The sequence below is a fragment of the Rutidosis leptorrhynchoides genome, chromosome 1 (assembly GCF_046630445.1).
Source record: "Rutidosis leptorrhynchoides isolate AG116_Rl617_1_P2 chromosome 1, CSIRO_AGI_Rlap_v1, whole genome shotgun sequence".
NCBI classification, from domain to species: Eukaryota; Viridiplantae; Streptophyta; class Magnoliopsida; order Asterales; family Asteraceae; genus Rutidosis; species Rutidosis leptorrhynchoides.
This window is the reverse complement of record NC_092333.1, coordinates 141,025,746-141,051,625: the sequence shown is the minus strand read 5'-3', so window position 1 is coordinate 141,051,625 and position 25,880 is coordinate 141,025,746. Positions and strand designations below refer to the sequence as shown.

The 25,880-nt window shown below is 38.4% G+C and overlaps 2 protein-coding genes across 2 annotated transcripts in view; one reads left to right on the top strand and one right to left on the bottom strand.

Annotated features, from left to right (window-relative positions):
• Window positions 1-606: 606 nt before the first annotated feature.
• Window positions 607-2,994, top strand: LOC139865819 (uncharacterized). Its single transcript, XM_071853922.1, has 6 exons — window positions 607-914; window positions 1,330-1,465; window positions 1,613-1,697; window positions 1,793-1,840; window positions 2,471-2,571; window positions 2,684-2,994. The coding sequence occupies exons 1-6, from the start codon at window positions 734-736 to the stop codon at window positions 2,802-2,804; spliced, it is 672 nt and encodes a 223-aa protein (XP_071710023.1). The 5' UTR covers window positions 607-733; the 3' UTR covers window positions 2,805-2,994.
• A 315-nt stretch (window positions 2,995-3,309) lies between these two features.
• The window catches only part of LOC139889582 (R-linalool synthase QH1, chloroplastic-like), a 30,035-nt gene continuing 7,464 nt past the window's right edge, over window positions 3,310-25,880 (bottom strand). The window contains exons 6-11 of the mRNA XM_071872527.1: window positions 25,306-25,576; window positions 5,834-6,209; window positions 4,991-5,209; window positions 4,486-4,624; window positions 4,121-4,369; window positions 3,310-3,606 (exon numbers count right to left, since the gene is read on the bottom strand). Coding sequence (XP_071728628.1) covers window positions 3,310-3,606; window positions 4,121-4,369; window positions 4,486-4,624; window positions 4,991-5,209; window positions 5,834-6,209; window positions 25,306-25,576 — 1,551 coding nt within the window. The remainder of the gene's footprint in view (window positions 3,607-4,120; window positions 4,370-4,485; window positions 4,625-4,990; window positions 5,210-5,833; window positions 6,210-25,305; window positions 25,577-25,880) is intronic.

Sequence of the window (25,880 nt, the reverse complement as noted above, 5' to 3'; positions counted from 1 at the left end):
CTAATAACATTAACATAACATACCCTTCATATTATCCCTCCCCTACCAGAACTTCTTGTTTCAGAAGGTAAATCTATCCAATTGAATCAACCATTGACAAGTAATCAGGGAGATGCAGAAATAGTACTTCAAGATTCATTACGTGTACAAGGCCTTTTGTTCTTCTTCGCATCTGTTATTTTGGCACAAGTATTTTTGGTTCTTAAAAAGAAACAGTTCGAGAAGATTCAATTGTCTGAAATGAATTTCTAGACTGGATAAGGATTTTACAACATCTACTATTTCGATTTGGAAAAGATCATATTATGCTTTGAGAAAAGGAATCATGAACTCATCCAAACTCTACGCTTTATTACTAACACAAAAACCAAACGATCGCCCTAAACCTTGATCTCGTCTTCTAACAGCTCTTTGTCTACATTTGATAAAGTATATGAAGGAGAAAATTGTGACAAATCAGCCCTAGTATCATGGTGTATAAGTATATGAAGGACGAGACCACATAAAGTGAGGTTAAGGCGATCGATAATTATTTCAAAAAATTTCTCTTTTTATTGGTCAATAAAAGTATGTTTCCCACTTCCCAGCCCAGGCCCACAATAACAGTTCAGCTTCTCAATGTGCAGATTAAGGCCCATAATAAATACGACGTCGTACTGATCGTCATCAACAACCAAACCTTCTATTGAGAATAGGAGCAGCTGAGAGTAACTGCTACAAATCACTAGCAGATATGAATCTCCTTCAAAATGCAATCAGATCATCTTCGAGCCATCTGAAACGAAACATTAATCCAAATCTAGGTCTCAGATCATTTCTATCTGGCTCGCCGTCTCATCGTCAGCTCTCGACCGAATCTTCACCGGCGACTAACCAGCCATCCTTTAAACCATTCTTTGAAACACCTTCTGAAGGTATAATTACAGTCCACAATTTTTAAATACATCCGCCTAATTTAAAATTAGGTTTTGTTATGTTTGTACTATAAGCTAGGGTTTCATATGTGTGTAGGTGTAAGAATTTTTTGGTAAAAAATGTCTGATATGTAAATTCATTGTGTTATGTTAAACTGAAAGCTCAATTAGAGCAATAATCGTGATTATTTAAATGTAATAGTGTTCTGTTTCTCTACGCATATTTGATAAATTTTTGAATATATGTATTCATATAATATATTTAGTCCTTATAGTGATGATTTTAGCTTATGGTTAGTCATTTGAGTTAAAAAAAACTATGCTAACGAGCTAGTGGATTCATTTTATAGATAGTTAATATGTATGTTAACAACTTTAGGATGTTTTCTTATAAATTTATTTGATTTATGGTAAGGTTTGGTCTATGGAAGGTTGTTAGGGATTACGAATAATACATTGAAGAGTGACGTGCTCAGTTTGTTGGAAGAATGCAATTTAAGCCCCGATGATCTCAAAGTTGATTACAATCCGTCATACTCACCAACCGGAATGTAATGTACCTCATGCTTTAGTTTTTAAATTAAAAAGTTGACATTTTCCATTGTATTGTTTACTTTCTCTTTTCTTTCTGTTGCTCATACATATCAACTGATATTTTTGTGTGTTGATTGTTATGTTATTTTGGGGTTGGTGAACAGGATGGTTCAGTTCTCTTCTCGGAGTGCATATGATGCTGCTCTTAAGGCAGTAACTAGGAAACGCCCCTTATATAAATTGGAGAGGGTAATCTTGTTTTGAAAATACTAGATGAATTTGCAACAATGTGCACTATATCTTCATAATTCTCAATTTCTAAATCTTTGTCATTTTGGTATCAGGCTGACCGTGCAAAATGGAATTATATCCAGACGTATGGCGGGAAATTTGTAAGCACACATTCTTCCTCATTTAGCTGATATACAAAATAATCTCGATAATATTTTTCTTAAATGTCTTTCATGTTCTCAATCTGAGTTAATATAGTATTATAGTCGCTTAAGCTTTTCAATCCTTCAATTTCCTCCTACTTTTGGGTAATTGTTGTATGAGCTTATTAACTCCCATCCTTTCTGTAAATGCTTGTAATTCTTCAGTTAATTTTGAACATTAGATAATAGTTTAAGTTCCGTCTTATATATTGAAATAAAGTTTGAATCGGCACGACTAAAACTTCTATATATACTGGGGAAAACTTACATACAGAGATTTTGCTTATGTTCAATGTTTAAAGCGCTTTAAAATTGGTTTATATAAGTCTTCAATTTCAAATCTTGTCTGAATGGTTTTTAAATATATAGTTACTCATGAATAGTTTGTGTATTTTTCCATTGTATTGCAAAACCTGTATTTATTTATATTTATATTCATTCATATGTCTTATTAATTGAAGTGACAATATGTTTGTATCTGTTTGATGTTTATGTCAGGCTATGCATTCTTGTTTTATAATCTTTTTTGTTTTTTTTAACTCATTCTCTGAAAAAAAAAAAAAATATGTTATGATTTGCTTGTTACAGGTTTTATTGCAAGGAATTCCCCTAAATGCATCATTAGACGATATTGAGCGTTTTCTTGATGGTTGTGAGTATGATCCATCCAATATCCGTTTGTTTTCTAGGTAAACACGGCCATTAAAACCCTTCGCTTGGGTCCATGCTTGCATGCATCTGATAAAAGTGTATTAATTCCAGTTTTTCTTTATTTAATGACATTATTGATTACTGTTGCAGGCAGGGATTAAGGATGGCCATAATACCTTTTCTTTCTCCAACTGCAGCCATGAGTGCGACGATAACGAAAAACAGAGGCTTTTGTTTCAATAACCAAATCTCGATGCATGTTCTTCAGTAAGCGGGCTCATCATGTTTTGGGCGTGCGTCTCTTTATCCATAATGCGAGATGATTTAATCTTGCTTTTTTAGACATTGTTATGTGTTAAACTGTCAACATTTATGCACTTATTTATAGGTAGCACTTTTTGTTTAATGAAATATTTTGACTTACAATTAGAATTAGATACTTGAAATGTCTTTGTCAATCAAAATTATGGCTGCAAATCTCTTTGCTTAATCGCGAAATATTAGCCATTTGCAAAGAGCGGTACGAATTGGATGATCTGATCGATTATTCTAGTTAATCAGGCCTTTGACAGCTCTGGCACAGGCATACAAATAGACAATATACAGGACAACCATTTCTTTTCAAAATTCATATACCACAACAACATATTTATTTAGTTAAAGATATCATAATAATGCTTAATGCTTAATTTATTTAATATTAGTTTAAGAATTAAGTATTCCTATTAATTAAGTTGGACACGAAGTGAACGATATACATTAATCTTGGCTATCTGTTATGTCCCTTGGATTGGAGTAAACAACAATGATAACACATGAGATTTCGTCACATCCGGACATCCATGTCCATCTCCTTGGCCGTACATGAATTGAGCCATTCTTGAAAGGTTTGTTGCACACTCGATAAACTCTTTCGAAAATTTAGACTTGGCATCTGCTCGTTCTTTGTTAAGTTTCTTCCACGTCTTGTTGATTAACGTCTTAATATAACTTCTAGCTTCATCTTCTGAAGCACCGCTCTCGTGCATGTAACATTGGATCGATTTTGGAATATCCCCTCTTGCCATTTCATCCTTGAACAAGAAAAAGTTTTCAAATTTACTTATATTTGTAAAACATGCATGAATTGCTACATATGACAGTCCGTATTAATTTCCCCTACACAAAAGTAAGGGGAGCATCGACGAGAAGATAAGGGGATAAATTGCTTTTGATTTAAATTATGAATTATCCTATAAAATTTTTACATTTGTGATGCACTACGTCAGATTGAGTTGGGTTTGGATCGGGTCAAAACGTGTCTGGGTCTAAACAGGTCTAATTTTTAGACGGATCGAAGAGTTCAAATGGGTTGGTTTTGCCCGAGTTTGTTCGAGACCCGTTCCTAAGAAAAAGGTAATCGATTATTATCTCAAAGTTTTGCGTTGCAGTTAATTGTTTCGCGTTGCAGTTTACTGTTTTGTGTTTATGTTGCGTTGATGTTTACTGTTTCGCGTTGTGCGTTTAAATTTTTAGTTTTAATTTTACGTGTCATTTTTCAGCTTCCAGTTTCACATTTCTAGAGATGAGTATTTTATATATAGTTACCGAGGATGTCGCCAGGTCATCAGCTAGTCGTAAAATCAGTGACGAGTAACGAACAATATCATCGGCTCGTTCCATGAACCGTAAGATCTCTTCACTTGAATCAACCAATGTTAGAAAGTTAACATGCATGAGTATTACAGGAGCCGATATCGATACATATGCATTATCCAAGTACTCTTCTAGTGTCGGTGTATATCCACTGTGATACCATTGTGCTTCTAGTAGGTATGACTTGCATAAATCTGCCCACTGCAATTGTCATCATTCCAAAATTCAGAAATCAATATTTGTATTACAAACGAAATATATATTTAAATATATAAATAGATACCAAATTAAAAAATAAAAACAGATGAATTTATTACTGCTTTCTTGAGGTACGGAAGAATGAGGAATCCTGTGTTTGTCAATGCGTCATAAGCGATCTCATTAATCGAGTTGTAGAGTCCAAAGAAACATATCTTCATATAGTCTGGTAGTTCTTCGGTCGCATTGATATCCCATCTATGTGTGAAAAAGATTTCGAACTCGTAAAATTTGTTTAAATATTTCAGGTTATAACCGGTGGCGGCAGAGACATGTCTTTCCGAGACATATGCAATGTGTGCAACAAAACATAGTCCCAAATTTTTTAAGGGTTCAAATTTGAAAGATCTATACAAATTTTTATCTATCCATATATCGTGGTGGAATATCACCAAGATAGATATTTTAAATTTTACTTATCTAGTTTTAAGATAATAGGCTTAAAATAATATTAATTTAAATGTAAGTTATAAATAATATTAATTTAAGTATGTGAAAAAAATTTCGATCGTTGAAGACGCCTTACCCGGATGCCCTATTGAGTTTTAATTTTGTAGCAATTACCTGTTGATGACATCCGTAAATTTTTCAAGTTCATCCAAAGTACCATACACATCATAGACATCATCTATCGTAGTAATTAAAGCGTTAACCTTTGTTAAGGTTCTCCTCCCAAGACTAAACCGGGGTAGATAATTAACACCAGTCGTCCATAGAAAATTCTCCACCAAGCGATCTCGAGCAAAGCTTAATTTCGTATCCCAACATGTATTTTTCCACCAACTATGCAACATATCATTAGCGAACATGGTTAGTACATTCAAAATGCAATCCGATAAAAAAGACTACTATTTGACATATTACACTCATATACAACATAATGAATGAATGAAACGAATGAAACAAACATCTTATTGTAGTGGAACATGAAATATAAATGTCCTTTTTACTTATTTTATTTATTGCATATATGATCAAAATGATGCAACCTTATGCTTTGTGTTTTCATCGTCACAAACTTTGTGAACCCGCCTCCGTGGCCGAGTGGTTCACTCTATTAGGAGGTCAGGGGTTCGATCCCCGTCTCCTAAGAAGTCCTAGGGAGGTTTTACCGACCCATATTTAGGATCCAGGTCCTACTCACTTGCCCCTTGAGATGTTTTAAGGTTCGGATCCCCCTAATACGGTTCGGGTTCCGCCCGAAAGCGGTGTGTGCGTGACAAATGACCGCGAAGGTGGTTAATACTTTCTAAGTGATGCCGACAACTTGCCTTTAGAAAAAAAAATTGTCACAAACTTGGTTATTCAGTTTCGTTTTACTTTTTGTTTCACATAAATTTAACCGACACAAATTTCTTAAACAATACCCCTATTATTTTTCCCAACTTAAGGAAGAAATATTTGTACCTTGATGAATGTTTTAAATCTTCCAAGTAGATCGCTTGTACCATATCGAAATCCAATTTTGCAAGCTCGATTAATGTAGGGTTCACAGTGCTCGATCCATTATCGTACGCCTCGATATACCACTTTGCCTCTACCCTTGGTACTCTCAAATGCAATGGAAGTTCCAAAGCGTGAGTTACTAATGATGATATATTTTTGTCTAATTTTTTCAAATTTTCTTTAAGATATTTAGTTGTGAATTCTCTTGCATCATCCAAAATGGTTTCATCCTCAAATGAGTGATAAGAAGCTTCATACAAGTTCAACATGCTCACCATATCCTTGTGTATGTATGGGTTAAGATTTTGCATCATCTCTTTGAAGTCACCAAATATATCTAATTAATATTAATATTTATTAATATTTAATATTAAAAGATAAATACAAAAAAATGAATTAATTAATAAAAAATGTAATTTAGATATTCCATGTAAAAAAATCACTCTTAAATTTACACTTATAGTTCGTACATAAGTGATGAGTGAACTAAATTTTTTTTTCTCAATAAAAGGAAGGAAAATAATTACTTCTAAGATTAAGTAAAAGATCAATAAATTTATTTCATTACACTAGGTAAATACATATATCGTACAATGTTCAAATTAAATGAAAATTACATATAATTTGAAATTTTATAAGTGTTACCCGAATTACTTATTAATGTGTTCACATGTGATTATATTTTTATTTAGAAAATATTACGCCGTTGGTACCTGTAGTTTGTTTACATTATCTTGACAACACCTAAACTTTCTTTTTAGCATAGTTGGTACCTATGCTTTGATTAACTTTCATGATTGGTACCCCAAACTGACTTCTGTTAAGTTTTGATAGCTAACCCCTCACATGTGCCACACATGTGAGGGCAAATTAGTCCATTTAACTAATTTAGTATTGCTTTAATTAATTTTCATGAACTACTACTATATGATACAGCTTCAAACATTCACTCATTTCTCCAACAACCACTGTTTCTAACATTCCTTGCATCCACCCATTTAATTTAATACATATTAATTGAAATTAAAATTAGTGTCAGGCTTTAGTCAAAGTTGATATTTCCTGTTAAAGCAAAAAAAAAAAAAAAAAAAAAAACCCGTGAACAACACACTTGAAGTCTTGTGTGTAAAAGTGTAAAACCCCGAATATGAAACAATACTATTATACTTACCTTATTACAAGGCTTTTCATACACTTTAATTTATACTGAGTAATGCATAAAAGAACAATAAATAAATATAAATATATTTACTTCAAAATATGACTTTTTGTTTAATAAACATTTAATTATTTGATGACAAAATAAAAAATGAAAAGGTTACCATCGGGACTAGTTTTCATCGGTTTCTTTTGTGCAAACCGAGAAGCAACAAGTGGTTTCTCAGTTTCGGCGAACTTAACTCTCGTCAACAACTTTCCGGCGAAATTAATTCCAACTGACTACTTTCCGGCACAATCTCCACACCAACAACAGGAGATTTAACCTCCTGAAACAAACTCGGTACACTATCATACACCATAACCGAATCATCTATCAGATCTAACATCAATCAACGGCCGAGATTGATTCTGGTTCTCATTGTTGTTGTGAATGTGAAAACGTGAAGTAAGCGCAATTGTGAGGATGATAATATTGATTAGGAGGTAAAGATATGGCGGTTTAAGGGATGAATTGATGACATGAATAAATGATGACGGTGAAGCCATTTTTTGTTTTTTCAATTTTATTTTCTTTAGTGTGTGAAATGAATTTGTGTATGTGTGTGATATGAATATGTGTGTGTACCTAAAGTTTTTTTTTTCCAATTAAATAGACGAATTTGCCCTCACATGTGTAGCACATGTGAGGGGTTAATCATCAAAACTTAACGGAAGTTAGGTTGGGGTATCAATCACGAAAGTTAATCAAAGCATAGGTATCAACTATGAAAAAAGAAAGTTTGGGTATTGTCAAGACAATGTAAACAAACCACAGGTACCAACGCGTAATTTTTTCTTTTATTTATATAATGTGAATGAGTAATAAAATTCTAATAGCATGTGTTCTAAAACTTTACTGATGTGCTAAAAAACAAGTTATATATATTTGTTATTGACCCAAATACTCAAATTCAGGTCAAATGGGTCAAGCTTTCGGGCCAATTGGGTCTTGAAAAAAATTAGGCCTAACGATGTAAATCAAAACTTAAAAAAAGATTCAAATGAGTTTCTCACCAACCTATTGAGTCCTGCACAAAAAATGAATGAACGGGTGTAATGGGTATCAATACTCAAAGATCAATAAATAGAAATGGGTCTAATGGGTTTTGTGAATGGGTCAAATGGGTCAGGCATAAAAAGTTTCATCCGAAAAAAATTTATAAAGCATTCATGTTTATATCATTTATTATATATATTAATGTTTCTTATGTATATTTAATAAATAATAATAACTAAAATAATGTAATAAATGTAAAAAAAAGTGATGTAACCCGTTTGACCCATTTGACCCAATTGACCCGTTTCGACCTGTTACCCAAACCAACCCAACCTGACCCATTTTGACCCGTTTAAAAATTGAACTGTTTGACCTATGACCCATTTTAACCCAAAACCATTTTGACCCGTTACCCAAATCGACCCAACCTGACCCGTTTGCCAGGCATAATATTTGTTCACGAATTATTTAAATTGTGTGACAAACCAACTTTACTTCCGATATAACCGACAAAATATAGGTAGGAATATTTTTTAAAATATATATAGTTAAAGTAACTTACAAATTTTCAGGTGTTATTTCGATCAAATTAGACAAGTTAACAAAGTCACAAGTTATTGACTAGCCAAAATGTCACATCATTTTTGCATCAACGTGAACGAATTATAGTGACATATTTAATTGAAGTCTAGAGTGTTCATAAAGTTAAATTAATAAATAATATTAATGATCCTCAAAAGTTTTACTCGTTAGTGAGGACTCAATGTGATTATCACTATGGAGGTTTTCTATACAAATAAAAAAATAAATAATATTAATGTGTGGTGATAAATTCAAAAAGCTTTTTGATAAATTCACTCATTCTACAAATTAACATATTGTACGATAAAAATAAACAATGCATAATGTGAATGTATTTATTAGAAGTTTGTTGAATATATCATCATTCAATATTAATAGTATATGAATATTGTCACAACCCATTAATCTTATGGCCCAATCCACTAAGTTTGTGGCCCAATATGTCAAAATCAAAGAAGGCCCAAGAACCTCATGAAAGTTCACTAGAACTTTCCCATGAGTTCTTCCATGGAATGGTATAGAATGTCCATAAAAATATCTAGACACATGAAGCTTCTAGTTCTTAGATCTTAGCCATCCATTGTATTTAATCCTAGCCATCCATTTTGAGGTAGGAGTAGCATAAATAGGGGTGGCCTCATTTGTCACACCACACCTCAAATCTCAAACATTCTCTATTGTAAAGCATTCTCAAGAAATATAAGTATTTTCTTCAATTCCACTTGTTCTATAATATTTTCTCTTTGTAATATCCGTGTTACATCCGTCCCACATCGGTTGGAGAGGGGAACGAAGCATGTCTTATAAGGGTGTGGAGACCTTTCCTAGCATGACGCGTTTTGGGACCACAAGCACAGCAGATCTCATGAGAACTCTGCAGTTAAGCATGCTCAGGCGAGAGCACTACCAGGATGGGTGACCTCCTAGGAAAGTGCTCGCCGTGTGTGGTTGCCAATAAAAATCCGTGCGCCTACGGGCAAAGCGGACAATATCATGCTACGGGGAACGTTTACCTGGGATGTTACAGATGGTATCAGAGCCAGACCCCGGACCAAACGTGCACAGCGAGGACGTTGTGTCCCATTAGGGGGGAGGATTGTAATATCCGTGTTACATCCGTCCCACATCGGTTGGAGAGGGGAACGAAGCATGCCTTATAAGGGTGTGGAGACCTTTCCTAGCATGACGCGTTTTGGGACCACAAGCACAGCAGATCTCATGAGAACTCTGCAGTTAAGCATGCTCAGGCGAGAGCACTACCAGGATGGGTGACCTCCTGGGAAAGTGCTCGTCGTGTGTGGTTGCCAATAAAAATCCGTGCGCCTACGGGCAAAGCGGACAATATCATGCTACGGGGAACGTTTACCTGGGATGTTACACTCTTTTGGTTACTTGAATTATTATAAGGTCCGAGTAAGGCTGACTTAGTAGAGACTAAGTGCCGCACGTGAGCTTATCGAGATAAGTCCGTGACATTTGGTATCAAGAGCCAGGTCGATTCAAGGAGATGGCAACCGAGACCGAGAAGAATGTGAGCGCAACAAGTGGTGTGATGGGTGATGAGACTCATGGCCGGGTAGAGACTCGCTAAGGAGCCAAGAAGAATCGAGGTACATCCAAAGACTTTGTCGCAAACTTGGACAAAAGGATCATGCATGTAGAGACATCCATGGACGACCTGAAAGCAAAGGTCGAAGACGTCCACCAACGTTTGGATGGTTTGGACGGGGACTTTGACGAATTGAAAGATGATTGCAAGAGTGTAACATCCAGCCTTTTTTCATTTACTTTTCCGTTATACTAATTTAAACTCCGTTATATGTTTATAACATCTCCCGTTGATACGCGTTTTAAATTATCTCGTTTAGGTCATTCACGCACCCGATTCAAATTAGAGGGACTAAACTTGCCAAGAGGCCAAAGATTTGACTAGGTCAACTAGTCAAACCTTCAACCTCCTCCTCTCATTTCAACATCTCCATTTTTCTTCTACTCCCTTTTTCTCTCAAGAACACCAACAAGAATTCATCATCTAAATTCGGATTAGGAAGCTAGCAACAAAACAAATTACAAATTCGTGATCCTTGCATCTTCCTCTTCGATTCCATACCGATTTCATTACATTTGGGTAACTTCCTAAAATCACTAGATTTTGTGTTCTTTATGTTTTTAACTTATAAAAGTGTTAATTAGTGTCTATGGCTCAAGTCTAACATGATTATATGATTTATATGCTCGATCTCGTTGTTTTAGTGTAACTAGCATGAACTTGAATTTTGGTGTGTTGTTCTTGAATTTTGGATGATCATATGTTGTTAGATGTTAAAAGTTCATGTTCTAATTGTGTTCCTAGTATCACTAGCTTCAATTTGATGTGTAGGTTGCTTTAGAAAAGTTCATGAACTTGATTTATGATTTTGGTGAATTTGGGTTAGGGTTTGATGAACTTGAAATGGACTTTTGATGCAATGAATGCCATGGATTATTGTTGGTAAGTGTTTAGTTGGATTGTATGCTTGGTTACCTCCGAAACGGCATATCATTCATGTAAATTGGTTGCCCGAATCATTGAATTGCATTTATGAACTTGTATGCGATTAATGTTGAGCATTAGATGCGGTTTTGGTTGTTATAATAGGTAGATTGATTGGTGAAATGTGTTTTGTTGTCTTCCTCGTCAAATTACCATCCCAACGGTATAAAATACTTGACTTGATTGTTTGCGGATCATAAATTGTGTTTATTTGGTTTTTGGTTCGTGTACTTAGAAACTTACTGCATCAGACTGGAATACCAATCTGGACGCCGTCCAGATCCTGGGACGCCGTCCCAGATTACAAAGCTGGACGCCGTCCAGATCTTTGGACGCCGTCCCAGCCTTCAAAGCTGGACGCCGTCCAGAAAATCTGGACGCCGTCCAGATACACTGGCAGGCTTCTGTCTTCGTTGGTCATTTTACGAAAAATGTTTGCTATGCTATGGACCTCCGATTCACATGTAACTTGTTCTAACATGCTCATATATGATTAAAAACCTCAGAAAAATAGTTCGGGACCCGACCCGAACGTGTTGACTTTTTCGTTGACTTTGACCCGACCAAGTTGACTTTTAATCAAACTTAACCAAATGTTTGTGCAATCGTTCTAACATGCTTTTATACTTGTACCTTGCATGAAACATGACAATTTGATTCACATACTATTATGATCGAGTCTTAACGAGCCATAGGACTAATTGAACATCTTTGACCAATCGTGACTATCGTTATTGATACAACCTATTTGTTTAGGTCAAGACTAGCATTGTTCTTTGCACACGTTTACTTGTTGAAGTACTTTACTACTCGTGCACTCAAGGTGAGATCATAGTCCCACTTTTACTCTTTTGCACTTACATTTGGGATGAGAAAACATAAACGTTTCTTTTTATTAAGTGAACACAAGTACAGGAAAACAAACATTCTACATACGAGTTTGAACAAAAATCCTCAATTCGATTATCATTAGTTACACTTGCCGGGTGTAAGCGAGAACTTATGTTATATGGCCATATGAGTTTGACAAACCCTCATTCAAACGGTTCGCTACCGTTTACGAATGAAATGTATTTTCGAGAAACAGTGTATGTTCTAACACTATTGTGATGGGGTTCTATGGAAGGAATGTTAAGCATTGATAATTGAGTGCTCGTGAAACAAACTTTTGGAATGTATTACTATTATCTCATTGTTGCAAATCTTGTGGTTCACTTGTACTTACTTACTCAAACCTATGATTTCACCAACGTTTTCGTTGACAGATTTCTATATTTTTCTCAGGTCCTTGAACGATACATGATACATGCTTCCGCTCATTATTTTGATACTTGCATTGGATGTCGAGTATATATGCATACATGGAGCGTCTTTTGGCTACTTTTAAATTGTGTCGCATAAGTTTCATTTGTACTTATAACTTTGTAACGTAACTTGTGGTGGAACTATTCTCGTAAACTTTGAACAATCTTTACATTTGAAATGAATGCGACATATCTTTTGGTCAAACGTTGTTTTAAAGACTTATGACCACGTAACGGGACCTAAGTAGACGACGCCGTCAATGACGATTTTGTCAGGTCGCTACAGATGGTATCAGAGCTTTGGTTGTAGGGATTTAGAGTTCATTGGTGTCAACCTCGAGTCATAGGGTACATTGGTGAGTCTAGACTACAACCGGCATATAGACTTGAAGTAGGAATTACTTGACTACTTGTGCATTTATACTCGAACGCTTCTACTCATATCTACTCTTAGTTCATCTTAATCTCACGTTGTTTAATTTGATTGACACGCCACCTTGACTATATGAAATGATGTCGAATGCACATATGAATCAGGGTAATATAATTTCCGGGATTATATTACGGTGACTCATATGAACGTTCCGACATTGTGGCATAAAGAATTTAAGGCGAGTCAGGGAAAATTTTCTCTCTATCTTTATTCCATATCACGGTTAGTATTATTTAGAATACTAACCAACGGTATTCTTTTGTTTTGAAGGAACAATGCCTCTTCGCCGTGCGCCACGCCGTGAAACTCCCGAACAAGCTCTACAACGCATGATAGCCACCGTCGTAGATGCGGCCATGGCCGGTCACTCATCCAACAACAATAATAATAACAACCACAACAACAACAACAACAACAACAACAACAATGGAGCCGGTAACTCAAACGAGGGATGCTCCTATAAAGCTTTCATGGGGTGCAAACCTCACACTTTCGATGGAACCGGAGGACCGGTTGCTCTCACTCGATGGTTTGAGCAAACGGAAGCCGTTTTTAGCATAAGCGGTTGTCGGGACCAAGACAAGGTCAAGTACTCCACTCACACTTTCTCCGGCGTCACTCTCACTTGGTGGAACACCTATGTACAATCGGTGGGTACCGATGAAGCCCACGCTCTCTCTTGGTCTGATTTGAAAGGAAAGATGATCACCGAATACTTTCCGTGTGAGGAAACCCGAAAGCTCGAACAAGAGCTAAGAACTCTAAAAGCGGTCGGAAGCGATCTCAAGGCCTATAATCAACGATTTTCTGAACTAGCCTTGATGTGCCCAAACATTGTGAACCCCGAGTCTTTAAGGGTTGAACTTTACATGGATGGTCTTCCAAAGAGCATCAAACACGGAGTAATGTCATCCAAACTCCCTAATCATCAAGAAGCTTTGAACATGGCCCGCAAATTGATAGAGACGGTGGACGAAATCGTAGTACCGGCACCTAAAGCCGAGGACAAGTCGGGTAACAACAAAAGAAAATGGGAAGCCACTCCATCAAGCAACTACAACAACAATACCTTCACCAAAAAGCCTTTCAACAACGACGGCAAGAAAGGTTATGCCGGAACTCAACCTTTTTGAAACAAATGTCACAAGCACCACTCGGGTGAATGCGGCAAGCTAATTTGCCACCGGTGCCAAGGAGTTGGTCATAAGGCCAACAATTGCACAAGCGCCGCCCCCATCGCTCGAAAGGGGCCCAATCCTCCAAAAACGGTCACTTGTTACGAATGTGGCCAAACGGGCCATTATAGAAATGCATGCCCGAAGAGGAAAGATAAACCCAATACGCGCGGCCGAGCTTTCAACATCAACACCGAGGAAGCCCGAGATGATAATGAATTGGTCACGGGTACGTTTCTTCTCAACGACACTTATGTTACTTGTTTATTCGATTCGGGTGCCGATAAGAGTTTTGTATCCAGGACTTTGACTCATTCTTTTAATACTCCACCACGTCCACTAGATACCACTTATACCATTAAAGTGGCCAACGGAAAACTATTGAGTGCCGACACATATTACCGGGGGTGTACGTTAAACATTTTGGGTAATGAGTTTGAAATTGACTTGATACCCATGGAACTAGGGAGCTTCGATGTAATAATCGGTATGAATTGGCTAGCCAAAACGAAATCTCACATCCTTTGTGATCTTAACGCAATCCGAATCCCTATCGAGAATGGTGAACCTTTGATCGTCTATGGCGATAAGAGTTGCACCGGACTCAACCTCGTTCCGTGTATTAAAGTTAGAAAAATACTCCGTAAGGGTTGTTTTGCGATCCTTGCTCACGTTAAGAAAGTCGAGTCCGATGAGAAGCACATCGATGATGTGCCAATTGTTAGTGACTATTCCGATGTATTTCCCGATGAATTGCCGGGTCTTCCACCTCATTGACCGGTTGAATTCCAAATCGATCTTATTTCGGGAGCCGCACCCGTAGCACGTGCACCATATAGACTCGCTCCATCCGAAATGCAAGAATTGCAAAGTCAAATCCAAGAACTACTTGATCGTGGTTTTATCCAACCTAGCCATTCACCTTGGGGCGCTCCGATTTTGTTTGTTAAAAAGAAAGACAGATCCCTACGAATGTGCATTGACTATCGTGAACTAAACAAATTGACGGTAAAGAACCGATATCCTCTTCCTCGCATCGATGACCTCTTTGATCAACTACAAGGGTCTTGTGTATATTCGAAAATCGATCTCCGCTCGGGTTATCATCAATTAAGGGTTAAGGGGGAAGATGTCTCCAAAACCGCTTTCCGAACTCGTTATGGTAGTTATGAATTTCTTGTAATGCCATTTGGTCTCACTAACGCACCGGCGGTGTTCATGGATCTTATGAACCGCGTGTGCAAACCTTATCTTGACAAATTCGTTATCGTGTTCATCGATGATATTTTAGTCTATTCAAAAAGCGAAGAAGAACACGAGGAACACCTCCAACTTGTGCTTGAACTTTTAAGACAAGAACAACTCTATGCCAAATTCTCCAAGTGTGAATTTTGGTTAAAGGAAGTTCAATTTATTGGTCATGTTGTAAGTGACCAAGGTATTAAAGTCGATCCAACGAAAATCGAAGCCATTAGTAAATGGGAGACTCCTACTACTCCTACTCACATCCGTCAATTCTTGGGTCTCGCCGGATACTACCGTAGATTCATCAAGGATTTTTCTTTGGTTGCTCGTCCTCTAACCACGTTAACTCATAAGGGAAGAAAATTCGTTTGGGCAACCGAACATGAATCCGCATTCCAAATCTTGAAAACGAAGCTAACCACCGCTCCTATCTTGTCACTTCCCGAAGGCAATGATGACTTTGTTGTATATTGCGATGCCTCGAAACATGGTTTTGGGTGTGTATTGATGCAACGAACGAAAGTCATTGCTTATGCTTCTCGACAACTCAAAATTCATGAACGAAACTACACGACGCATGATCTCGAACTCGGAGCCGTTGTCTTTGCACTTAAAATGTGGAGACACTATCTTTATGGAACCAAGAGTACTATCTTTACCAACCACAAAAGTCTCCAACACATTTTCGATCAAAAGCAACTAAACATGAGACAACGAAGGTGGATTGAAACCTTAAACGATTACGATTGCGAGCTTCGTTACCATCCCGGGAAGGCAAATGTAGTAGTCGATGCCTTAAGTCGAAAAGAAAGAGCGGTGCCTCTTCGTGTCCGAGCCTTAAACATCACCATCCACACAAACCTTAATAGCCAAATTCGGGTAGCCCAAGATGAGGCTCTCAAGGATGAAAACCTTTCACGCGAGCTCTTGAACATTCTCGTCTCTCGATTCAAAATTAGGGAGACCGGACTCCGATATTACGCCGGAAGGATTTGGGTGCCTAGTTATGGGGACCTACGAAGCCTTATTTTAGATGAAGCCCATAAGTCACGATACTCGATTCACCCCAGTGCCAATAAGATGTACCACGACCTTAAACAACTATATTGGTGGCCGAACATCAAAAGGGACGTAGCTACTTATGTTTCCAAGTGTTTGACATGTTCCAAAGTCAAATCCGAACACCAAAGACCGTCCGGACTACTTCAACAACCCGAGATCCCGCAATGGAAGTGGGAAAGGATAACGATGGATTTTATCACCAAGCTACCAAAAACGACGGGCGGTTATGATACCATTTGGGTTATTATTGACCGTCTCACCAAATCCGCACACTTCCTTGCCATGAAAGAAACGGAAAAAATGGAGAAACTTGCACAACTTTACATTAAGGAGATCGTAGCCCGACACGGTGTACCTTTATCGATTATCTCCGACCGAGATGGCCGTTTCGTTTCTAGATTTTGGCGTACATTGCAAGAAGCGTTGGGAACGCGTTTAGACATGAGCACCGCATATCATCCTCAAACCGATGGACAAAGAGAACGTACAATTCTAACCTTAGAGGACATGTTACGAGCTTGCGTTGTTGATTTCGGAAAATCTTGGGACAAGCACTTACCTCTCGCCGAGTTCTCTTACAACAATAGTCATCACGCGAGTATTAAAGTCGCACCTTTTGAAGCGCTATATGGCCGAAAATGTCGTTCACCTCTTTGTTGGGCCGAAGTAGGCGACGTACAAATCACCGGACCCGAACTCATTCACGAAACCACCGAGAAGATCGTTCAAATCCGAGATAGACTTCGGACGGCCCGGAGTCGTCAAAAGTGCTATACCAACAAAAGACGCAACGACCTTGAATTTCAAGTAGGTGACCGCGTCATGTTAAAAGTCGCACCTTGGAAGGGTGTAATCCGTTTTGGGAAACGCGGGAAGCTAAATCCGCGGTATATTGGTCCTTTCGAAATCTTGGAGCGTATTGGAACCGTTGCTTATCGTTTAGATCTTCCGCCTTAATTGAACTCCGTTCATCCTACCTTCCATGTATCTAACTTGAAAAAGTGTCTTGCCGAACCCGATATCGTCATCCCTCTCGAGGAACTTACTATTGATGACAAACTTCATTTTGTGGAGGAACCGGTTGAAATTGTGGACACCTCCGTCAAGACATTGAAACAAAGCCGAATCCCGATTGTTAAAGTCCGTTGGAACGCCAAAAGGGGACCCGAGTTTACTTGGGAAAGACAAGATCAAATGCAAAGGAAGTATCCTCATCTATTCGTGAATTCGGAAATGCAAGATCTAGAGGAAGAAACAACGACTACTACGCCTACTTAAATTTCGGGACGAAATTTCTTTTAAGGAGTAGGTAATGTAACATCCCGCCTTTTTCCATTTACTTTTCCGTTATACTAATTTAAACTCCGTTATATGTTTATAACATCTCCCGTTGATACGCGTTTTAAATTATCTCGTTTAGGTAATTCACGCACCCGATTCAAATTAGAGGGACTAAACTTGCCAAGAGGCCAAAGATTTGACTAGGTCAACTAGTCAAACCTTCAACCTCCTCCTCTCATTTCAACATCTCCATTTTTCTTCTACTCCCTTTTTCTCTCAAGAACACCAACAAGAATTCATCATCCGGATTAGGAAGCTAGCAACAAAACAAATTACAAATTCGTGATCCTTGCATCTTCCTCTTCGATTCCATACCGATTTCATTACATTTGGGTAACTTCCTAAAATCACTAGATTTTGTGTTCTTTATGTTTTTAACTTATAAAAGTGTTAATTAGTGTCTATGGCTCAAGTCTAACATGATTATATGATTTATATGCTCGATCTCGTTGTTTTAGTGTAACTAGCATGAACTTGAATTTTGGTGTGTTGTTCTTGAATTTTGGATGATCATATGTTGTTAGATGTTAAAAGTTCATGTTCTAATTGTGTTCCTAGTATCACTAGCTTCAATTTGATTTGTAGGTTGCTTTAGAAAAGTTCATGAACTTGATTTATGATTTTGGTGAATTTGGGTTAGGGTTTGATGAACTTGAAATGGACTTTTGATGCATTGAATGCCATGGATTATTGTTGGTAAGTGTTTAGTTGGATTGTATGCTTGATTACCTCCGAAACGGCATATCATTCATGTAAATTGGTTGCCCGAATCATTGAATTGCATTTATGAACTTGTATGCGATTAATGTTGAGCATTAGATGCGGTTTTGGTTGTTATAATAGGTAGATTGATTGGTGAAATGTGTTTAGTTGTCTTCCTCGTCAAATTACCATCCCAACGGTATAAAATACTTGACTTGATTGTTTGCGGATCATAAATTGTGTTTATTTGGTTTTTGGTTCGTGTACTTAGAAACTTACTGCATCAGACTGGAATACCAATCTGGACGCCGTCCAGATCCTTGGACGCCATCCCAGATTACAAAGCTGGACGCCGTCCAGATCTTTGGACGCCGTCCCAGCCTTCAAAGCTGGACGCCGTCCAGAAAATCTGGACGCCGTCCAGATACACTGGCAGGCTTCTGTCTTCGTTGGTCATTTTACGAAAAATGTTTGCTATGCTATGGACTTCCGATTCACATGTAACTTGTTCTAACATGCTCATATATGATTAAAAACCTCAGAAAAATAGTTCGGGACCCGACCCGAACGTGTTGACTTTTTCGTTGACTTTGACCCGACCAAGTTGACTTTTAATCAAACTTAACCAAATGTTTGTGCAATCGTTCTAACATGCTTTTATACTTGTACCTTGCATGAAACATGACAATTTGATTCACATGCTATTATGATCGAGTCTTAACGAGCCATAGGACTAATTGAACATCTTTGACCAATCGTGACTATCGTTATTGATACAACCTATTTGTTTAGGTCAAGACTAGCATTGTTCTTTGCACACGTTTACTTGTTGAAGTACTTTACTACTCGTGCACTCAAGGTGAGATCATAGTCCCACTTTTACTCTTTTGCACTTACATTTGGGATGAGAAAACATAAACGTTTCTTTTTATTAAGTGAACACAAGTACAGGAAAACAAACATTCTACATACGAGTTTGAACAAAAATCCTCAATTCGATTATCATTAGTTACACTTGCCGGGTGTAAGCGAGAACTTATGTTATATGGCCATATGGGTTTGACAAACCCTCATTCAAACGGTTCGCTACCGTTTACGAATGAAATGTATTTTCGAGAAACAGTGTATGTTCTAACACTATTGTGATGGGGTTCTATGGAAGAAATGTTAAGCATTGATAATTGGGTGCTCGTGAAACAAACTTTTGGAATGTATTACTATTATCTCATTGTTGCAAATCTTGTGGTTCACTTGTACTTACTTACTCAAACCTATGATTTCACCAACGTTTTCGTTGACAGATTTCTATGTTTTTCTCAGGTCCTTGAATGATACATGATACATGCTTCCGCTCATTATTTTGATACTTGCATTGGATGTCGAGTATATATGCATACATGGAGCGTCTTTTGGCTACTTTTAAATTGTGTCGCATAAGTTTCATTTGTACTTATAACTTTGTAACGTAACTTGTGGTGGAACTATTCTCGTAAACTTTGAACAATCTTTACATTTGAAATGAATGCGACATATCTTTTGGTCAAACGTTGTTTTAAAGACTTATGACCACGTAACGGGACCTAAGTAGACGGCGCCGTCAATGACGATTTTGTCGGGTCGCTACAAAGAGTACAATCAACCTTCTAGGCTTTGACATGAGACGTGAGGTCCATGACTTAAGGGGTATGCTCATGGGTGAGATTACGAAGTTGAGAGGCGAAATGGAGGGGGAGGTCTCCACTATTCACCAACGCCTCATGGATTTGCAAACCAACATGAACTCTTGTTTGAGATTCATGGCTAGTAGGGTGGAAACACTGGATGCAATGCTCCGAAGGTGGACGTTCCCAAGCCGTCACCGTTCCTGGGGAAGCAGGAAGCCCGGGCGGTTGATGATTTTATATGGGAGATGGAACAATACTTGGAGGGAGTCAACATAGTGGATGATGCAACGAAGATCAAGACGGCAACCCGTTACCTGAAGGATACCGCAGCATTATGGTGGCGTCGTCGATATGGAGATATCGAGAAAGGTACGGTTACTATTGATACTTGGGATGATTTCCTTATTGAACTTAAGAATCAATTCTACCCCAAGAATGCTCAAAAGGATGCAATGATTCGTCTACGTAAATTACATCATTCCGGGACAATTCGGGAGTATATTAAAGAATTCACGAACCTTAGCCTGGAGGTCCCAGATATTCCCGATGATATTCTTCTCTTCTATTTTCTCGATGGTTTGCAACCTTGGGCTAAAACGGAGTTGGAGAGACGGGGAGTCCAAGACCTTGCCACCGCAATTGCTCAAGCGGAGGCACTAGTCGACCATGCTAATAGGAAAGATTTGTTCAAGTCAAAAGATTAGAAGCTCAGCCATGATAAAGGTGGGGGAGATAAGCCAGCCCAATCAAGAAATGATAATACACGTAGGCCACCAACCGGGAATAACAAGAGCATAAAAACTTCTTACAAGAATGATGGATGTTTCATATGTGATGGACCGCATAGAGCCCGAGATTTTCCGAAGAAAGCTAGCCTTCATGCTATGGAAGCTCAAAAGGCGGGTTGTCAGGATGAGGATGTGTGCATGGGATCGATACAAATACTCAACGCTATCAAGGTAAAGGTGGAGGTACACAAGGTAATGGCTAAAGGACTCCAATTCGTGGAAGTTTATGTTCGAGGAAACCGGGTACGAGCTTTGGTAGATACGGGAGCTATTCATAACTTTGTCTCCATCGAGGAAGCTAAGAGATTGGGGATTAAAGAGATAAAGGAGGACGGAATGATGAAGACGGTGAACGCGAATGCTAAACCGATTAGTGGGGTGGCTAAATATGTGCAAGTGAAGATTGGAGAATGGGAAGGAACGATTGATCTATCGGTCGTTCCTATAGATGACTTCAAGTTAGTACTTGGAATGGAGTTCCTAGATAAGGTACGCGGTTTCCCTATGCCATTCGCTAACTCACTGTGTATCTTGAATGGGGGAAAACTTGTATGGTGTCAACCGAACGTGGAAGCAAGAGTGCGCCCAAGTCACTTTCGGCCATGCAATTCAAGAAGGGATACAACAAGAATGAGACTTGCTATTTAGCGGTAGCAAGGCAAGAGACAGTCGAAGAAAAGGGAAAACTAGAGGTACCCAAGGAGATTGAGAAAGTCCTTGATGAGTTCAAGGATGTCATGCCTAAGGAGTTACCAAATAAGTTACCACCTAGGAGGGAGGTTGACCATGAGATCGAGTTGGAGCCGGGATCAAAACCACCTTCCAAAGCCCCATACCGAATGCCACCACCCGAGTTGGAGGAGTTGCGAAGACAACTCAAGGAGTTGCTGGATGCGGGATACATCCGACCTTCAAAATCCCCGTATGGTGTTCCGGTGCTATTTCAAAGAAAGAAGGATGGGTCCTTGCGGATGTGTATAGATTACCGGGCACTCAACAAGGTAACTATCAAGAACAAATACCCAATCCCACTTATTGCTGATTTATTCGATCAACTTGGGAAGGCGAGATACTTCTCCAAGTTAGACTTGAGATCGGGATATTATCAAGTCTGAATTGCCGAAGGAGATGAGGCTAAGACCACATGCGTGACGAGGTATGTCGCTTATGAATTCCTAGTCATGCCCTTTGGTTTAACCAATGCCCCTGCCACATTTTGTACTTTGATGAACAAATTATTTCACCACTTCCTCGACAAGTTCGTCGTAGTGTACTTAGACGACATAGTCGTGTCTAGCGACACCATGGAAGATCATGTGAGGCACTTGAAGCAAGTATTCCAAGTACTAAGGGACAACGAGTTGTATGTGAAGCTAGAGAAATGTTCATTCAGATTAGAGGAGGTGGATTTTCTTGAACATCGAATTAAAAATGGGAAGTTACTCATGGACGGGGCTAAGGTCAAGGCAATTCAAGAGTGGGAGGCACCAACGAAGGTGACTGATTTACGATCTTTCCTTGGTTTAGTAAACTACTATCGTCGTTTTATCAAGGGATACTCGGCAAAAGCGGCTCTACTGACAGAATTGTTAAAGAAGAACAAAGCTTGGTTGTGGGATGAGAAATGTCAAGCAGCATTTGAAGAGTTGAAAAGAGCGGTCATGGAAGAACCGGTGTTGAGACTTCCGGATGTGACCATTTCGTTCGAGTTACACACAGACGCATCGGACTTTGTTATTGGAGGAGTTCTAATGCAAGAGGGTCATCCGATCGCGTTCGAAAGTTGGAAACTTAATGAGGCGGGGAGGAAGTACACTGTGCAGGAGAAGGAGATAACGGCGGTGGTTCATTGTTTGAGGACATGGAGGCATTATCTTTTGGGATCAAGGTTTGTGATCAAGGTTTGTGATCAAGGTTTGTGATCAAGACGGATAATGTGGCAACGAGTTATTTTCAAACCCAAAAGAAGTTGAGTCCCAAACAAGCTCGTTGGCAAGACTTCCTAGCCGAATTTGACTATGTGTTGGAGTATAAGCCTGGGAAAGCCAATGTGGTAGCTGATGCCCTAAGTCATAAGGCGGAGTTTACAGCGATCACAAAACCACAATTCTTCCTTCAATATCGTATAAAGGAGGGATTAGAGCAAGATCCTATAGCCAAAAACCTTGTTGGATTGGCTCGAGATGGGAAAACGCGAAGGTTTTGGCTCAAGGGAGATCTATTATTCACCAAAGGAGGCCGGTTATATGTGCCTAAGTGGGGTGATCTTAGACGGACAATCTTGAAAGAGTGTCATGATTCGAAGTGGGCCGGTCATCCAGGTATCAAGAGGACGTTGGCATTGGTGGAAAGCACTTACTATTGGCCAAGGATGGAAGACGACGTAGAGACGTACGTGCGGACATGCCTAATATGCCAGCAAGACAAGATAGAGCAACACCAACCAGGAGGACTATTACAGCCGCTACCTATACCGAAAGGACCATGGGAGAGTGTTTCTATGGACTTCATCACTTGCTTACCAAAGTCGGAAGGGTGTGAGAGTATTATAATCGTGGTGGACCGGTTCTCAAAGTATGGAACCTTTATAGCCGCATCATCCGAAGTTACCGCGGATGAGACCGCAAAACTATTTTTCAAGAATGTGGTAAAGTATTGGGGGATACCGCACGTGATAGTAAGTGGTCGAGATCCGAGGTTCACGGGGCATTTTTGGACGGAGTTGTTCAAGATCATGGGGACAGACTTGAATTTCTCCACGAGTTTTCATCCCCAAACGGATGGACAGACGAAAATGGTGAATGCACTATTGGGGCTCTATCTTCGAAAATATGTAAGTGCAAATCAACATGATTGGGCTAAGCTTCTTGATATTGCTCAGTTCTCTTATAATATGCAAAGGAGTGAGTCCACAGGGAAGAGTCCTTTTGAGTTGGTGACAGGACGCCAACCTTTGACCCCGAATGCTTTGGCCGCTTCATATGATGGAAGCAGCCCAGCCGCTTATAAAACGATAAAGGAGTGGCACGAACAAGCCGACTTGGCGCGAGCATCACTAGATAAGGCGGCCAAGAAAATGAAGAAATGGGCGGATGTGAAACGACGACATGTTGAGTTCAAAGTTGGGGACCAAGTGATGGTGAAGCTTTTACCTCAACAATTCAAAACATTTAGGAAGGTGCACAAAGGATTGATCCGGAGATATGAAGGCCCATTCCGGTAATTGGACGTGTTGGGAACGTATCTTATCGAGTTCAACTACCGCCCAAGTTAAAGATTCATCCAGTCTTCCACATAAGTTTTCTAAAACCTTATCATGGAGACGAGGAAGACCCAGAACGAGGAGTTTCCAAGCGAGCACCAATGGCAGTTGCGACTTCGTTCGATCGTGAGGTGGAAGATATCTTGTTGCATCGAACGGTACGGAGACGAGGTGTGTCGAGCTATAGAGAATACCTAGTTAAGTGGCGTAACTTACCCAATAGTGAAGCAAGCTGGGAGGCCGAAGACCTATTGTGGCAGTTCACAGACAAAATCAAGAAGTATAACGAGGATCACACGACGAGGACGTAATGGAAGTTCACTAGATTGTGGCCCAATATGTCACAACCCATTAATCTTATGGCCCAATCCACTAAGTTTGTGGCCCAATATGTCAAAATCAAAGAAGGTCCAAGAACCTAATGGAAGTTCACTAGAACTTTCCCATGAGTTCTTCCATGGAATGGTATAGAATGTCCATGGAAATATCTAGACACATGAAGCTTCTAGTTCTTAGATCTTAGCCATCCATTGTATTTAATCCTAGCCATCCATTTTTAGGTAGGAGTAGTATAAATAGGGGTGACCTCATTTGGCACACCACACCTCAAATCTCATTCTCAAGCAATATAAGTATTTTCTTCAATTCCACTTGTTCTATAATATTTTCTCTTTTGGTTACTTGAATTATTATAAGGTCCGAGTAAGGCTGACTTAGTAGAGACTAAGTGCCGCACGTGAGCTTATCGAGATAAGTCCGTGACAATATGCTCACTCAAAAACACCAGTAACCATTTCAAATCATTGTCTCATCTTACTATTATAAATTTTTAATTTTAATTTTGATTTTTCTTTTTGCATTATATAACATTTAAAGAAAATTATAGTAATAAAAAAATACGTTTATAATCAACTCCATTCATATAAATGTAATTAAATATTATATAATATAAAAAATTTATTAAAAGTTAAAATTGAAAAAAAATATTTTCAAAAGTCAATATAGTTACTTTGGGATGGAGGAATATATCTATTTTCTTAAATTTTCGTAGTAGTTTATAAAATAGATTTCTATGTAGAGAAAATCAAAGTAACATTGTAATGCTTGATTTATTAACTAAGAAAAAGTTTGAGATATATTTGTACCTTGAGGAACATAAAAACCATGTTGTCTCAAGAGTCTAAAACCAAGGGCTTTAAAGTTCATATCCATTGCATTCCACTTATCTTGAGTTTTGTAGTAATCACAATAAATCATCCCCAAAAGATCACTTATTTCATCCACGAAATGATACGCTATGCCAAATCTCTGCAAGTTATCAATCAATTCAAGGCTACCCAATGGATCAGTAACTTGACGTATCAGCTTTTTCACTACTTCCTTCAAACTATAGGCTCTTGACTCATATACTTCTCCCTGTGTATGTTTAATTCCCGAGTATCAAAAACATCGTCCATATCATATATACATATCAACCACAGATTAAATAGATGCTATTGAATTTACCAAAACATAACCTTATAAGTTATAACATTCAGTGCCACTCTTATAACATTGATGCCTTGATGGCACATGTCACTAATAATTTGAACTCGGTAGTGTAATCTAGCTTTTTTAAGAATTTTTACTAGTGATAACGTGATATCATAAGTTAGATCAAATTTAATAGCAACCCAAATCTTAGTAATTTTACTAACAACACAAATCGAGAGTTAAAGTT